General features: G+C 36.9%; 3 protein-coding genes across 7 annotated transcripts in view; 1 reads left to right on the top strand and 2 right to left on the bottom strand.

Moving 5' to 3' along the window:
* LOC119083647 (serine-rich adhesin for platelets) overlaps nt 1–13,827 on the top strand; it is a 136,066-nt gene that overhangs the window by 23,695 nt on the left and 98,544 nt on the right. The gene's annotated exons all lie outside the window — the stretch shown is intronic.
* Nucleotides 2,331–8,099, bottom strand: LOC119083725 (vascular endothelial growth factor receptor 1-like). Its single transcript, XM_037193523.1, has 5 exons — nt 8,049–8,099; nt 7,794–7,930; nt 7,536–7,722; nt 2,592–2,894; nt 2,331–2,533 (listed from the first exon to the last, which is right to left on the bottom strand). The coding sequence occupies exons 3-5, from the start codon at nt 7,651–7,653 to the stop codon at nt 2,376–2,378; spliced, it is 579 nt and encodes a 192-aa protein (XP_037049418.1). The 5' UTR covers nt 7,654–7,722; nt 7,794–7,930; nt 8,049–8,099; the 3' UTR covers nt 2,331–2,375.
* Nucleotides 8,190–13,123, bottom strand: LOC119083729. The gene is made up of 3 exons (XM_037193527.1): nt 13,029–13,123; nt 8,897–9,042; nt 8,190–8,832 (listed from the first exon to the last, which is right to left on the bottom strand). Exons 1-3 carry the CDS (start codon nt 13,093–13,095, stop codon nt 8,518–8,520), a joined length of 528 nt encoding a protein of 175 aa, XP_037049422.1. The 5' UTR covers nt 13,096–13,123; the 3' UTR covers nt 8,190–8,517.

Consider the following 13,827-nt stretch of genomic DNA (forward strand, 5'->3'; position numbering starts at 1 on the left):
GTCCAATTATTGTTGGCAAAATCAAGAGTATCAACAATAAAACCAATAACTACGCCTAGATTAGAACTAGTGGCGTGTGAATGTGGTGCAAAAATGTCGAACTACTTGCAGAAAACCATAGATGTTTCAAATATAGAAACATATTTTTGGTCAGACTCGGGAAATGCGTTGAGCTGGATCAAGAGGAAAGAAAACTGGCAGGTCTTCGTTTTTAATCGGGTCAAAACGATAAATCAATACTCAAACGCAGACTGTTGGAACCATGTACCAGGTTATTTAAATCCAGCTGACCTACCATCGCGAGGATGTTCCAATAAGAGATTGTTAGAAAGCAGATGGTGGGAGGGACCTGAATGGCTAAAGAAAGAGAAAGAATTTTGGCCGAAGTCAGCAATCATTGGTGATGAAGAAATTATAATGTCAGAGAAGAAAAGAGTTGTCGTTTCTCATTTAATACAAGAAAACGATTCGACAAGGTATTTTAAACGCTTCAGTGATCTACGTAAAGTAATCCGGATGATCGCATGGATGAGACGCTGGAAACTCTATAAACGGAATCAAAAAAGAACTGCAGACTTAACTTTGGATGAAGAAGATGAGGCAGAGAAGTGTTTATGGAGGATGATACAAAATGAATCCTTCACAAGTTCTGATAAAGTGTTGACACAAATGAATGCAAAGAAGGACGTTTCAGGCATATGGAGAGTGGAAACGAAGTTATTAAGAAGAAACGACACAGAAGATTTTCGCAGACCAATTTTGCTACCAAAGGACCATATAGCTGTAGTACGTCTGGTAGAAAAGGAGCATTTGGATATGCAGCATTGTAGTGCAATGACATTGAGGAATACTCTACGAGAACGATTTTGGATTCTAAACTCTAGAGTAGTAGCTCGTAGAGTAACAACGTCATGTATAAGGTGCAAAAGATACACAGCTAAGAAAATGACAGCACCAGAACCATCTTTACCTCTGAACCGAGTGAAAGATACAGCGACATTTGAAGTAGTTGGAATAGACCTTGGAGGACCATTACATTTATTAGATGGGACAAAAGCATGGTTCGTCTTGTCTACGTGTGCAGTTTATCGTGCTGTTCATTTAGAGTTGATAACATCGTTATCCACACCAGCTTTCATACAAGCATTACGTCGATTCATCGCTCGTCGAGGCAGACCACAAGTGATTTATACGGATAATGGAACCAATTTTGTTGGTACTGAAAACTTGATGGATAAACTAAATTGGGAAGAAATCAGTACACAATCAGAGGCGAAAAGAATAAAGTGGATCTTCAACCCTCCAAGTGCACCATGGTGGGGAGGATGGTGGGAGCGAATAGTTGGTCTGATAAAGCAACTTTTGCGCAGATGTCTTGATAGAGTTCTACTAGACTATGAAGAAATGACAACGGTACTGTGTGACATTGAAAGAATAATCAATTCCCGTCCATTAACATATGTGTCAGAAGATCCAGAAGAATTAACACCAATAACTCCAATGATGTTTCTCAACGATGCAAAGAATAGTGAGACCATTGACTTGGATATTATTGAATCATCAGAATTTGGGAAGAAATACCTACACCGTCAAAACATTCGACAGGAACTGCGCGAAAGATTTAGAAAAGAGTATCTAAGTCTGCTAGTACATCAGAACGTACGGAAGAGTGGTTACACACCTATAAAGGTGGGAGATGTGGTAATTATGGAAGTGGAAAATAAGAAAAGAGTAGACTGGCCGATAGCAAAGATATTGGAAACATATCCAAGTGAAGACGGAATTATACGGAGTGTGAAGGTTCGAGTATCAAAAAATGGAACCGTCACCGAAACAACTCGTCCAATTCAACGATTATACATGTTGGAAACTTCCGCAGACCTCGCCAATGAACTTGTAAATCAGAAGACGAACACAGAAGAAGAAAACACAGACATGGACACAGTAAAAAAGAACACAGAAGTGGACACAATGGAGCAGAACAAGAACGTCGTAGAGTCCGAACCGAGTATAGAAATTGGAGACAATCAATTGGAACCAAAACTCAAAGTAACGAGAAGTGGTCGTACAGTCAATAAACCAATACGTTTTGAATATTAATTTGATAAAGAGGTTATCAAAGGTGGGAGTATGTCGAGAAAATTAGTCTCCTATATCGTAAGGAAATATTGCTCCGCATTAAAACACTTGACGATAGAAAATCACTGTGAAAATGTATGAAAATCAGAAGGCCAATTAAATGAATTTGATCTAGGATACCCGAGAAAGGGCCTTAAATAGCGAGCAATTTGTATGAAACTTCGCATTCAATAAAAGTAAGTTTCACGGGACACAAGTCCCAAATAGAAGTCTTTTATTTCAAATCTCAAACAATATTAGTCTTCACAATCAGGCATTACACTCATCATTGTCCATTGGCATGGTGCAAACATCCACGTTATTGACGACGGAGGATATCCTGCACAATTACATACAAGTCTTGCATTTTCGTTGACCCGCGACACTACACTTTTAACCTCAGCAGCTGGACGCACTGGAAAAATTAAAAAACATTTGATTTAAGTTGACATGAAGCCCTTCGTTAAGCTGACCTTTAACGCGTAGCTCGAATTTTTTCTCCATTGAACTAACTCCATTGGAAGCTTTCAATGTGTAGAAGCCAAAATCTTCCAGCTCAACGGTCAATATTTTCAAAACGGTAAAGTCTGTTGTGACCTTCACTTCACATTTTTCATCATCTCCAAGTATTTTTTCGCCTGATGGATGATACCAATCAATCGTTGGCTTTGGACGCCCTTTATATTTCACTTTCCATATTGCCGTTTGCCATCTTCTGATTTCGATTCTATAAATTCCATCCATCGCTTGAATGTCGAGAGCGTCGTCACCTTTTCCTAAATAAAATTAAAATTTATTTGATAAAAAGTGCCACCGAAAGCATGTCCACCATGTCATGTCTCTCTCTCTCTCTCTCTCTCCCCCTATTCTCAATCTGCAGGGCTCGTACTGAAATTCGATTCGTCCTTATAAGGAAATAAGGACAATTTAAATGCAAAAATGAGGACATTCTAAGGACAATTTTGAACTGAAAATAAGAGCAATTTCGCTTGAAAGAAGTATTTTATTTGCGAAAGAAAGTTGTAAGGTAAGCGAGGTAGTAGCTGACCGTCTAAGCAATTTTTCAACTTTGGTCATCAGTATCTCAGGATGATTTCGATGAAGCTAAGTTTTTCCTTCGTCAGAATTTAATTTGATCTGTTCCCATTCCGTAGAATATCAGAAATATTGACAATTAATTAATTTTTATTGTAAAAAACTGATTTTACTGAAGCACTGTTTTTGATGCAGTAGCTGACCACTAAAAAACGGATGTTTTTATACCTGACCAGTCTTGTTGCAGTAGTTGACCGCTACAAAATTAAGACATTTTTCACAATAATTTCGCATTATTCGACACATTTTCACTCTTAATTCACTGATATTAACCAATTTCAATGATAAAAACTCATAAAAACACAAAATATCAACGAATTTTAATCACATCATTTTGTACACAACAATGCACATGGAAGGTGAATTTGTCACATCAAGAAAAATGTACGGAATTTGGTGCGGTCAACTACACATGGCATATTTTAGATGCAATGCAATGTTTTGACCACCATGTAATTAATCAAATATTAACTTTTAGACGCTATTTATGTTAATAATATTAATTGTCGAACTATTTACTACCTAAAAACACCAAAACTTTGTCCATTAATAATTCTTTTGTCAATAAAAACCTTAAATTAGACCACACCGATCTTACGATTTTCTTAAGAAATGTGCAACTTTGTACTGAGATGGTGCACTGGTTTCATTTTATGGTTGTATCAAATAAGTAAACATAATAATCGCATTATTTTCATGAAAAAAATTAATCTTTAGGCTCTAAAGATTAATTATAACGTTAATTTGCGTATTTTCATTTGTAATTATTTTCCAAAACTGATAAATAATGTAGCTGGTCAGATACACCTGCACGGTCAGCTATACCCTCGCTTACCTTATAGTAGGGCTCACTAGTTGAACAAAATACATTTTTTGGTGCATTTTGGTATAAAAGCGTGAATTTTCTACCATTGATAAATATACATTTGGGGAATCAAAAACAATTATATTTTAAAACGAGCCGTCAGAACAGTCGGAGCGTTTGCTGCGACTGAGCCCCGTACAAACCCGTACATCTATTGCGTACGTGACCCTAGTTCGTCCGTCGCCCTACTCTTACCGTAAGCCTACTGCGCCCGTAAACGTCGGTAAAGTAAAATTCTTATGAATTGTGTACGTCTTAAAAATTGCGCATAGCGCAATTACGAAGCCTCGTACGACGTTCCTTTCAAATGTGACACAAATTTCGAATTGACCTAAAACTAAGTAAGTATCATTTTCACCGATTTATATTGATTTTACAAAAATCCAAAATGGCGGCCGACGGCCATTTTGTTAGGAGGTGGAAAGTAGTACGGCTGCTTTACACTCGTTAGTACCTTTCAAACAAAAAAAAAATTGAAATTCGGTCAAAGTTTACTCGAGATATTAACAAAAAACACCACCTTCACTGTACGGCCGAGTAGCCACATATAGGCTCACTCCGAGAGACCTAGCTCACGCTCCGGTGAATCGAATTTCAAAAACTTTTTTTTCCCTGATTGGTACAAAATCCATCTAAATACGTTCAAATTTGGCCAACCTACAAGCAAAAACGGCTTGCCGCCCTGTACCTAGTTCACACCAAGGGGTCTAACTCACGAGTCGGTCATCCAATTTTCATAAACTTTTTTTTTGTCGATCGGTATTGTAAATACCTTTCATTTGACGTATCACTTACAAGTGTAGTGCTTAAATGTCTGGAGATATCGTCGAAAAACACTTAGGCACTTATTGGGCCCCAGCTCCGGAATAGGGGTGTCCAAAATTGTATGGAAAAATTAAAGTGCCAAAATGTTTGGGGCACAGGGCAGAAAATCAATCTATATGGTCCCCTGATAAAAAGTGTCTATGGGACCGACTCGATCCGAATCGATTTAGGGGTGAGTTCATATTGAAATTTTCGAGAAATGCGACATGGGCACACATTAGGTCTCGTCGATGTCGACTTAGTTTGTACCTTATGCCAAATTTGGTTTATTTTGAATGGCCACATGGTAAGCTATCAAGAAATGATAAAACAAGATTGGAACAATTGGCTGGACATCCAGTACAACTCATCAAAGTTCGCCGAGGGTACCCAGTATTAAGTTTTATCTGAAAATTGTCAAACAAATCTGAAATAATTAAACTTTTCTTTGCATTATCTTGAAGCCCTCGCTTTTCTGAACATTTCTACACAATAATTTTTTGAGTGTCGTTCGTCACCAATACGGACTCGCTCTCAGAATATACGCTATGAATCTGATCTTTGACAAGCGCTGCCTGGACAGAGTAGGTGTCGATACATGGGAAAAGTTGAAAAATGTTTTCTCATGATGATATTACACTAATATAAACGAAGATGTCCTAACATCACTCTTCATCATCAGTCCGAAATAATTTTTTTTCTAAAAACCTGGTTTGCAAGTGATTTTGGATATTTTTCACATACTTCGTCATTGAGCGACCCCTAAATCGATTCGGATCGAGTCGGTCCCATAGACACTTTTTATCAGGGGACCATATAGATTGATTTTCTGCCCTGTGCCCCAAACATTTTGGCACTTTAGTTTTTTGGACACCCCTACTCCGGAAGGGTCGACTCAAAATCGCCCATCTTCGAACTTAGCCTCACTATTTTGACTATCTTTCAGGGAAAATTTTATTTTTGAAATAGGATATGATTTACTCAAGATATCGACGTGACAGACGGACGGACGGACGGACGGACAAAATTTTTATTGCGGATTCGTTATCTATGAACATAGGCAAACACTTTGCCCTTACCGTCTGCTTCGAATTCCATCAATTACACACGGCATCGTAATCCTATAAGCCCCTTCGTACTTCGTACGGGGCTAAAAATATTAAGTTTCCGAAATCTGCTAAAATCTGTAAATTTTCCTCCTTCGGCGAACTTTGACAGACCCTAAAAAATCCATAAACGTTTCAAACAGCACAAGATTACTTAAAATGCTATGCTGGGACCCTCAGCTTTCAAACGATACCAAACCCTCCACAACCGGATCAAAGGATGTATGACCTGTGATGTGAGATATGTGGTTGGACCCAATTTCAAGCAAATTTCGAAATATATGAGAGGTAAGTGGAAAAGCTGCAAAAATCATTTTTAAAGGGATATTGATTAGAAAACGGAAGTTGTCAAAAGCTGACTCACCCAAAATAATTAAAATCGTTTTTGTTTTGCCTTTTCCACTTACCTCTCATATATTTCGAAATTTGCTTGAAATCGGGTCCAACCACATATCTCACATCACAGGTCATACATCCTTTGATCCGGTTGTGAAGGGTTTGGTATCGTTTGAAAGCTGAGGGTCCCAGCATAGCATTATAAGTAATCTTGTGCTGTTTGAAACGTTTATGGATTTTTTAGGGTCTGTCAAAGTTCGCCGAAGGAGGAAAATTTACAGATTTTAGCAGATTTCGGAAACTTAATATTTTTTAAAAAATCGAAAAACTGGTTTTATTTTGTTTTTAGATCATGAGCATTCCCAGTCCTAGTCTCATTAAATTTACGAAAAAAAATTTCGCCGAAAAAAATTCGCCATGCAAAAGGGATCAAATTTTCGATGAAAACTGAAACTAGTTACCACTGGAAGTTTGGAAACTGAACGTGCAACGATAATAGCGAAGAAAAAAAACTTTTCTGATTCAATTTTAAAAATTACTTAAGTTTCACCTCAGTTTTAAAATTTCATTTTTATGAAAATTCGGAAAAACTATGGGAAAATCGGAAAATTCTTGAAATTTTTTTGCACTAAAAAAAACTTTGAACATTCAGCTTTCGTTTGAGACCAATATCACCTGCGTTGCTTCGATTCCCGCTACACAGAAATTCATCAAAGTTACCTCTGCATCGAAAACTTCAACCGGATGCAGATGGCGCTAGAGGTCACTTTTTCAAAGTCTCCTAATCGTTTTGGAATCCCCAAATGCATATTTATCAATCGTAAAAAATTCACGCTTTTATACCAAAATGCAGCTAGTGAGCCCTACTATTATGGTGTTTGCGTTTAGCTTGATTTTTTCTTTACAAATTTTTGTTTCAGTTATAGGGTGCCTAAATTTTTTTAAAAATCACGTTTTGATTTTTCCATACAGATGTTGCGTTGGAAAATTAAAGAAAATAAAATTATTTAGAGCTACTCATACTTTTATCTCTTTTTTGATTCTGTTCTGTGAACAAAAAAAATCATAAAAATTCAAACAGAAAATAAGGACAATTAGTACAGTAAGGACAAAATAAGGACAATTCTCGAAAAGTAGGAAAAATAAGGAAATAAGGACAAGAACGACCACTGGATTCAATCTCGTTGGCGCTACCTAAACGAGTAACTCACCCAAAATTTCAATAAAAATTCTGTCGAAACTTTTGTTTAGAAGTTCGTCAATAGCCTCGCATTCATAAACTCCTTCGTCCATGACTTTGTCAACATTTCTGATTAAAATTTCGCTCATTCCTATTTGCAGATGCGGTCTTGTTGGATGATTTACGATTGTTAGTTTGGATTGAACAACTCGCGCCTCCTAATTTTTGTGAGTTAACGGAAAAGTAAGCTGTAAAACTCACGTACTGTATACACCAGTACTATCTTCACCTGTAACGAAGCATTCGGTAATTTCCACTCGATGGCTACCTTTTCACCTGTTCGAACTACAATCGAACAATTCAATTTCAGCTGTTCTCCTTCGGTTCCATACAGTCCAGTGGCTGATTCTATCTTGGGTGGGTGGTCTAAATTGTGAATTGAAGTTCTTTTCGTTATTTGAACCGCAATTGTACGGTAAGAAATGTGTCATTGGTTTCGGTAGAAAACTGAATGAACAGGAGCCAGATCTATGGTCTAACTTACATCGGATGGGGAAAAGTATTTGCGAATCGTTGCGTGAGTCTGGCACACAAGCAAACATTCTGCCGTAAATTTCTTCAGCCGAAGTAAACACAATCCAGAATCCTATTGTGTTTCGGTAGTAAATTGGGTGCCCAACAGGCAACTGCAAAATTTTAGAAATTCCAATCACATTTTTAGTGAATTTAGTGAAAATTCCTTCTACCCCATATTATAGAGAACATGTGAGTATCCATTACACCCAAGAAGTGGGTGTGATGAGATTAATGTTACGAAATTTTTTAAACTCAAACAAAATTTCACCATTTCGCCGTCTTCAATCAGATTCACGTCGACGTTTTTTGACGTTGGTTTACATGGTATATGGTACAATAAGTCATGATCAATGGAAATGGCTATCGATTGGACAGCTTTTCCGTTTTGCACGCCAAACGGTGCCAACAAATGTTGAGTGTCTACGTTACAAAGAAAATCAAAATCGATCCCAATTTGATGACGACGCTACAAACGAACCATCAACAAATATGTAGATGTTTGTTAGGCCACTAACTGAATATAAATTTCTTTTGTAATAAAATTCATGTTCAACTTCCAACCTCCACGAATAGTCGTAATCGTCGTAATTGTCTTGGGTACTGTTTGCCACGCAATAGAAATAGCCCACAAAATGATGTGACACGTTAGTCAAATGGATTGTACTAATGTATCGACGGTCGTAAGACCAAGGATCTTCGTAATATTCACCCTCCTCTTCAATGTGATTAATTTCGTTTCTTCCGACAAAACCCTGAAAATAGCAAAGAAACACAATTACCACAGAAGATAATCGGTATCGGAATGCACTTCCTCACCTGAAACGGTTTCCAGGTTATTGGGTACCGCGCATGACAAGGAATGGAGAAGTTCGACTGTGGTGCTAGTGTTAGTTCTAGTGTTATTGCTTGACGCAATGGTAGGTCGATGGTAGGAGGAACCACAAAGATGTCGTTCTCTGAAACTAAACGCTCTGAATGAATAAACAGAATCATGCCACTACTAAATTATAGTGCATTACTGTATATAAGAGACGTGTACGTATACGAGCGCTTGCGCGAGTATTAGTACGAGTCTCTTATATGCAGCCTTACATCAGTGAGGTATTTGACCGCAGTAGGCAAACATCTTTTTTTCAAGTGATATAATTTTGCTTGCAAAACCTTTAGCACTCTAAGGTAAATTTGTTTACTCTTATGTACGTCGTGTATACAGCGCACAATACACACACATCGTACGTCGATTAATTTGGTCCAATGTCCAAAGTTTGGACACAAACCAATTGTGGTGGATTTATCTTTAAGCCTCATGCACAAATAAGGTGAAATAATAAAGTGGTGAATTTATGATTTTCTGATTGAAATATATTTCGGAAAAAGTCGTCCAAAGTTGCGGTGATTCTCATGAAAGTAAATAAAAACTTTGGACAGAGTTACGGTGAGTTTCTGCTTATAAAAATTAAAATGAAAACTTTGGACAGAGTCGTCCAAAGTTACGGTCAGCTTCTTCTCATTAAAATGAATTAAAAACTTTGGACAAAGTCGTCCAAAGTTACGGTCAGCTTCTTCTCATTAAAATAAGTTGAAAACTTTGGACAAAGTCGTCCAAAGTTACGGTCAGCTTCTTCTCATTAAAAACTTTGGACAAAGTCGTCCAAAGTTACGGTCAGCTTCTTCTCATTAAAAACTTTGGACAAAGTCGTCCAAAGTTACAGTCAGCTACTTATCATAAAAATAAGTTGAAAACTTTTTACAAAGTCGTCCAAAGTTACGGTCAGCTTCTTCTCATTAAAATGAATTAAAAACTTTGGACAAAGTCGTCCAAAGTTACGGTCACCTACTTCTCATAAAAATAAGTTGAAAATTCAGCGACATCACATAGTATGCGATAAAATTATTTATCACATACGCGCTGTGTTCGGATGTCAAAATTACTTAACTAGAAGTTTAATTCAAAAAATGCACTTCAGGTCTATGATGTTGTCTCGTTTTCGCTTATGTGATAATAGTAGATTATGCACCTTTTGCGAAAATTGTTATCGCGACGTGTGGGCATCGCTTTTCGAGCCGAAGGCGAGATTCGTGATGCCCACACGTCAAGATAACAATTACAGCAAGAGCTGCATATGCTATTTTATCTATCGAGAACAGATATATCAAGATAAGTAAAATTGCCCTAGAGAGATAAGTGCGAGATTATCGTTCTAGATAGATAAAATAGAGTACACACTTGTCACTATCAGTCTCGGAAAGCCTCGACTTCTTCGTGACAAGTGTGTAATATATATTAAATTATCGGTGATGGTGACGAGAAGTGAGTTATTATTTGTTACGGACATGCATTTTCACTTGTTTAACAAGTGATATGCGTCATAAAGTTTATCGTTACAAAAGTTAAGAAAAAGAAGAAACAAACAAGAGTTTCACTTTTGTACCAGCAACGATATTGAGGAATCTCACGCCGTGCGAAATTCCTACTCTGTCTATAAGGGGTAATTTCACGGTCCATACTTTGTTTTTGAATTGGCATTCTTTTGAGAGCAAAATTATTCCAGCAGCAAAATTAATGTTTTTAGCCCCGTACGAAGTACGAAAGGGCTTATAGGATTACGATGCCGTGTGTAATTGATGGAATTACAAAAAAAATTTGCGTCACAAAGTGGCAGATGATTCGGCTGTTTTTCATTTGCACATTCTTTCAGGAAGTATTTTTCCCTATGTTAACAATTTTCTTAACAGTACTTTCCTCAACATCTGCCACTTGTGACGCAAAATTTTTTTGGTAAAATTTTTGCTTTGACAATTTTTGCGTACAAGCGCAGAATGCGTCACCTACAGCGATATCAGTTGTTTTGGAAGTATGCCGAGGGACTTGCGTCACTTTTACTCTTTGAGTGTTTTTGACTGATATCAGTTGTTTTGGAAGTTTGGTTTGATTCGATTTGGTTTGTTTGTTTGTTTGTTTGTTTGTTTGTTTGTTTGTTTGTTTATTCCGATTAATATACAGGCCACTACCCTAATTACATATTAACCGTTAATTTACGTACAAGTTGTCGTTATTAAATCATTAAATTCATTGTCTCAAAAGGAGATTAAAGCGAAAATCAAAGAAAAGAAAAAATTTAAGAGAAAAAGATCTTACATCCATTGATCAAACTGTAACTCTTAAATCTCATAGAGAGACTTAACTCGGTTCTTAAACACAGAAAAATTCGGTTACAGTAATTTAGAGGTCGCAATTTATATCCTCTATATCTTCCATCCGAAAACGCGAAAACCGCGAAATTTCGCGAACACACTTTTCCCCAAAAAGTATTTTCTCGACGTTTAAGAAGGCTCTCTATCCGAATCTGCAATAAAAAATTTTGATCGCGAAAACCGCCAAATTTCGCGAACACACTTTTCCCCAAAAAGTATTTTCTCGGCGTTTAAGAAGGCTCTCTATCCGAATCTGCAATAAAACAATTTGATCGCGAAAACCGCGAAATTTCGCGAACACACTTTCTCCAAAAATGTGTTTTCTCGACGTTTCAAAAGGCATTCTATCCGAATCTGTAATAATTTGTTGAGCAATATGAAGTAATCTTTCTAGCGACTCAAGCAATAACCGTTGCTCACTTTATTAATTACAAAAGTACTCATGAATAACTAAAAAAATGAATCCATAAAAATTTCGATGATTACCTCATTCTGCCGTGTTATGCAAAAACATCGCATGTCTTTCCGCATTAGCTTTTAAGAGCTTTCGAAAGCTTTTGTGAACTTTGAGCTTCTTTTCATTTCCAATGGAATGTTCCACTTTTCGAATGGAATCCAAAAGAAGCTCAAAGCTCACAGAAGCTTTCGAAAGCTCTTAAAAGCTAATGCGGAAAGACATGCGATACTTTTGCTTTACACGGCAGGTCAATTTCCTTTAAAATGCTTTTCATGGAAAAATTTAACAAATTTAAAAAATACTAAATTTACGAAAAAAAACTTTGAGGTGAGCAGAGCTTACCAAAGGAGGAACAAATTTTTTTTACTATACACACACACATATATACACACTTAAAGGTTTATATGGTAACTTCGAGGAGCCCTAGCTCCCAAACGAGGCCCGTTCCCCCCATTTTTTTTTCTGGAATGTCTAAGAATGACGACTAGAATATACTCCCAAAATGTAAAGAAATTCTAAAGAAGACTTTAGGAGATAGGCCTCTAACTGGAAACACGGACGGAACCACAAAGTAACGTAGTATTTTTTTCGTTTCGTTTAAAGTACTGAAATTGACCAAAATGTATGGAAAGGGGGTTTTTTGAAAGATTTATTGCGTGGCCAAATTTGCTAATTTGGAGTCATTTGGATTTGAATTGTAGAACTTCAATATTTGCTATGTATATGGTTCCGCAGTCTACGACAAAAAAAAAATTTAATTTTTTTCTAGTAATAGTAAAACGCGCGCCCATGATTACGAATTCCCGCAGATCCCAGAGTGTAGACGTGCATAGAAACACCAAGAAAAATCGCCAGAGCGTGAAGAAACGCCATAGACTTTTTACTCTGAAGCGATGAAAGCTCATTTTTGTACAGATGTAGAAAATGTAGATTGCTTTGTTTACTACATTTACACAAAAATGAGCCGTCATGGCTTCATGGTAAAAAATCGATTTAAAAAATGTCTCGACCAAAGATATGTCACTAAGTTCTTCGAATCTTTACCAATAACGAATTACCATTAACACCTCTTTCCACACTGTCTGTCGAGTTTTCTGGGCGTTTCTACACGTTCTGACGACTTTTTCTTAATTTTTTTTGACGATTTTGACTTTGACTATTATTCACGGGAATATCAGAATCTTGTCTACATTTGACTTAAAACTTTTTTTTATGATCATCAAGCACATAACGACACGTTTCCAATTCACTCACTCGCTCCATAATCATTCTTACTCATTCTTAATCATTACTCACCAACAATTTTGCCCAATATTGTCGAAACAGTCCAAATTGTCCAACAGAATCCGAACGGCGAGACCATTTTTTTTGTTCTCTGAACATGTCCAGTCTCAACGTCTTACTGACTTTTCGCATAGAATCATCTCCGATTTTTAGTATGTTCCTTTGCCACCGAGTCACCGAAATTTATCGAAGCGGATACGTGAAGTGCGATTAGTGAAAAATTATCTGAAATGATGCTGATTCACAGAGCAATCGAATGTTGTTCAGTACAAAATCCACGATTTTTGACAAAACCATATTAATTACTCAGCTACATTATGCACCAAAAGAACGCATATTATAGCTGCGTATTCGATAGTATCATAGCTTTATATCTATATCTATATCATAGCCTGTGTAACTCATATTTTCGTAACGCATAAAATAAATGGGACACCCGGACCATATCATATGCCATGTCCCCGCTGTTTTGCGAAAAGGAAAAATAGAATTTAGAAAACTAGTTCATCGTCACTTCATCACTTCTTAAGCTTCCAGCGGACTTACGCCGTTTAGCTCTCCGTTTACGAACGAACAATGGAAGCTCCTCCCATTTCTCATTGTTAAAAAGTAAACGGAGACCTAAGTGCGATTGCAGCTTTACGTTAAGAGGCATCGATGCTTAGCTAAAATTGTAGCCAACATTGAAATACGTGTCTCGTAAGAAAATTTTACAAGTGTCACAAGTGACAGATGTTGAGTAAACTACTGTTAGGCAAATGGTTAAACTATGTCCTGAAAGAACGGCATTCAAACGGAAGAAAAAATTGTA

Source organism: Bradysia coprophila, unplaced genomic scaffold (assembly GCF_014529535.1).
Source record: "Bradysia coprophila strain Holo2 unplaced genomic scaffold, BU_Bcop_v1 contig_70, whole genome shotgun sequence".
Lineage (NCBI taxonomy): Eukaryota > Metazoa > Arthropoda > Insecta > Diptera > Sciaridae > Bradysia > Bradysia coprophila.

Bases quoted from the DNA above. Each gene is read 5' to 3' on its own strand.
- LOC119083725 (XM_037193523.1), bottom strand. From the start codon at position 7,653: ATGAGCGAAATTTTAATCAGAAATGTTGACAAAGTCATGGACGAAGGA. The intron at 2,895-7,535 runs GTGAGTTACTCG...AATTTTATTTAG, and splicing joins AATTTTTATTGAAATTTTGG to GAAAAGGTGACGACGCTCTC. The intron at 2,534-2,591 runs GTCAGCTTAACG...TAATTTTTCCAG, and splicing joins ATTCGAGCTACGCGTTAAAG to TGCGTCCAGCTGCTGAGGTT.
- LOC119083729 (XM_037193527.1), bottom strand. From the start codon at position 13,095: ATGGTCTCGCCGTTCGGATTCTGTTGGACAATTTGGACTGTTTCGACA. The intron at 9,043-13,028 runs GTGAGTAATGAT...CAGAGCGTTTAG, and splicing joins AATATTGGGCAAAATTGTTG to TTTCAGAGAACGACATCTTT. The intron at 8,833-8,896 runs GTGAGGAAGTGC...TGCTATTTTCAG, and splicing joins TAACCTGGAAACCGTTTCAG to GGTTTTGTCGGAAGAAACGA.